Source organism: Merops nubicus, unplaced genomic scaffold (assembly GCF_000691845.1).
Source record: "Merops nubicus isolate BGI_N331 unplaced genomic scaffold, ASM69184v1 scaffold16869, whole genome shotgun sequence".
Classification (NCBI taxonomy): domain Eukaryota; kingdom Metazoa; phylum Chordata; class Aves; order Coraciiformes; family Meropidae; genus Merops; species Merops nubicus.
In genome coordinates, this window is record NW_008633215.1 from 16,811 (window position 1) to 20,117 (window position 3,307).

At 42.6% G+C, this 3,307-nt stretch overlaps 1 protein-coding gene across 1 annotated transcript in view; it reads right to left on the reverse strand.

The window, feature by feature from the left end:
* The window catches only part of LOC103780503 (glia maturation factor beta), a 7,302-nt gene extending 5,803 nt beyond the window's left edge, over positions 1 to 1,499 (reverse strand). The window contains exons 1-2 of the mRNA XM_008948190.1: positions 1,409 to 1,499; positions 828 to 877 (exon numbers count right to left, since the gene is read on the reverse strand). Coding sequence (XP_008946438.1) covers positions 828 to 877; position 1,409 — 51 coding nt within the window. The 5' untranslated portion in view covers positions 1,410 to 1,499. The remainder of the gene's footprint in view (positions 1 to 827; positions 878 to 1,408) is intronic.
* Between the last annotated feature and the right edge of the window lie 1,808 nt (positions 1,500 to 3,307).

Below are 3,307 nucleotides of genomic sequence, written 5' to 3' on the forward strand. Positions count from 1 at the left end.
ATCTGCAGCTGAACCAATAGCCAGCTCTCTAATTACTGGAGCAGTTTAGGAAAACTTGGCTGCTCATAGATTCCTGTGACTAAACATAGAATTAATATTAGCATGAATAATCATCCTTATTTTAGGCATAATGAGTTTAGAAATGCTTCTGGCTCTAGCTGGATGTGGTGGCAGCCACCATGCTTTTCTGACTCCGGTGCCACACAGAATTAAGAGAGCACACACCAAAAAGCATCACTTAAAATCAGCTGCATAAATGGTGCTTTTGAAAAACTTGGTCCTTCCTCCTCAAGCAAGCAAGGAGTCCCCAATCTATACAAATATTACATGAAAGTCTAAGGCATAGGAGTGACAGTCAATGCTCAAATCCCTGGGAAGGGTTTAATTTTGCCCCATGTGCCATTAAGAAACGCTACATGCTGAGCTGACCTTATTATGCCACCTATCAAATTTAGAGTCTGCAGAGGATTAGCAATCCCATTTTCTGACTGATGGCAGATCAGCTCAGAGGCACATACGCCCATCTAGGTGGAAACACAGCAGAAATCTCTCAGAAAAAGCCAGCAGGTGCCAAAGATGCTTTTTATGTAGCTCTAACAGTTTTAAAGTAACTTTTTTTGTGCAATTAATTAGTCAACTCAATTGCTTTGGCATAGTTCCACTATTAATAGTGCTGTTCTTTACATGCAGAGTGACCATGCATTTAAATAAGCTCATGACCCAAATTAGATTAAGATTTGATAACAATTTGAAACTAAGGCAGTACCTTAGAGACAACAATACATTGCAGGCTGAAGATACTCTTATTTACAATTCATTTAACAAACCTCATGCTCCTCATCCAGCACCACCAACTGCTTATCCTTGTCGATTTTCACTAGAAATCAAAATAAAATACAGGTCAATGTTTTTTCAATAGATTTATACAATGTATGGGTGAAGCTTTTCAGCGTTCCCCCTCAAGAATATCCCCTGTGTCCCCATTCTGCTTCTTGAGCCTATCCCAGGACTTCACAGATCCACTCAGGTCAAGAAGTGCACAGTTCATTGCAATACACTCCTCCCCAGTTTCAGGCAGAAATGTCAAACTCCCCTACTAGAAGTTTAAAAAACTCAAAACGACTGTGCTTTGACATTTTTTACTATCATTTTACAGACGGTGGAAGACTCTGAGCCTCCATGAAGTATCAAGACTCTACTAAGAGGAGATGCAGTGTTGTATCATAAGAACAGTGCTGCTTTACTGTTACAACAACAGGCAGAAGTGGCAGAACTGAAGTTCACACCAGAAACAGCCTCTTGGCTCCCACTGACCTGTTACAGCAGCAACATGACACGGGAAGGAAAAGTGGAAGTAGGATTTTCTGCAAGACCTTGCAATTTTTGTCAAGACACGTTTGTAACTCACTTATAATGGCAGCATTGTTGGTCTCTTTACGAAACCGGAATTTTCTCAGTTTCTCCACCAGGTCTTCAGCAACATCACAAACCACCAGAGACTCGCTCTACAAAAAGGAAAAGGCAGAGGGGAGGGAGAGATAAATCTTTCTAGTAAAACCAGAATAAGTTTCCCATGTCACACAGACATGCACTTAAACCCTGCAAGAGTGGAACTGAGTGTGACTTGCCCAGTGTTTCAGAAAACACACAAAAACCAGAAAAACCATGAGTGGAAGCACAAGAACACAATGACAGGGCACTTATCCGGTTTAACTTCCCTCCTCAAAGCCACACAGTTAACTAGAAATATTTTATTAGCTATTCCCAATGTGGGATTATTATTCTAGCTCTTAGAAGTCAACAAAATTTAACAGTTCATTTGCCAGGTCCTGAAATAAGTAAGCCCCTTAGAGTGGGAATAAATTGGGTGAAGCAATTTAAAATAACAGGAGGTGCTGTTGGTGTTTCAGAAGTACACTGACAGTAACCAAGAGTCACTGCTTATTTTTACCCCTGAAATATTAACTGATCTGTTGGGATTCACACACACAGAAAGCACGTCAGACATTTTAATCAAAAAGCAAATATTTTCCACCCACATGCTTCTATGTCACTAACTCCAAGCATTCAGAAGAAGTGTCCAGATAACACATTAGTCATCACACTGAAGATGGGGAAGGAAATGATCATTTCACAAGCAGCTAGGCAGGTTATCTGCCACTGCAAATGCAACTTTCAAACTGCACCAAGCCAACCACTGCCATTTCCTGAGCAACGCTCTACACACAAAACCCCCATCACCACAGGTAAGGGATGCACGCCAGCTAGACAAGGAAAAGTTATTTAACATCTCCAGCTTATTTGTATTCTGGTAAATTCCCAAGGCATCGAGGCTTCTTTGCCAAAACACCTGTTTCAAGATTTCTTTGAAAAACTTGCTCAAATTAAAAAAAAAATAGCTACAAGATTACCTATCACAACCTCTACTAGAGAGCTGTTTCACTGAGACAAATCACTGCTTACAAATCTGAAGAAAGTTACTATTTAAATTGTCTTCTGTTCAACACTGGTTTGTTTGTGGGAAAAAGAATCACCTTTCCCATAGCCTGTCTCTGTTGTTACTCCTAAAGACTTCCACCTCGACCAAATTCTGGCACAGTCTTGTGCCTCTGCTTCCTTTTAACAGCTGGAGAGGAAATCAGGCTCTGCTGTGACAGGACAGGTCAGGCACCGTGTGTGCAGCCTTTATTATTTCACTTGCTTCCACTCAAGTTTAAAGATTTTTCTTGGCTCTCTCTGATCCACAAACGTCATTAATACCCACTCCCACTATCTCAGGAGGTCTCTACTTAGAAAACAAATCAACCAGAATTCAGGGCTGCATTTCAAAGCTGAAGTTATATTCTGTAACAAATGGTCTTTTCCGAAGGATGCGTTTCTCCCAGTCCTCTGGGCTCAGGCGTTTCCTAACACCTTCCAGCAGACACCGCAGGGTCAGCCACACTCTTGTTCCATCCCTCTGCAGCCGTTCAAATACAACTCCTTAAAAAGAAACAGAAGGCTGTGCCTACAGAACACGCTGTGCCATCAGATTCAGATCATCTGTCGGGGCTAAGCTGGCTCACCAGTGCTTGGGTTAATGAAAACTAAAGAAATCCAAGTCGAGAGACAGAAGGACTGCGGAGGCAGCGGGCAGAGCAGCGCAGCGGGCGGTGTTCCTCAGCCACCATTCACATCAGTATGATGCTTCAAGGTTTTCAGACGCCGATTTAGCGGCCAGCCGAAGAGCCGCTAGCAGAGCGGAGCTGAGCAGAGCGGGTCACCATTTCCTTCTCAAGCATCTGTTCCTCACTCTCCCCCCCGCAGC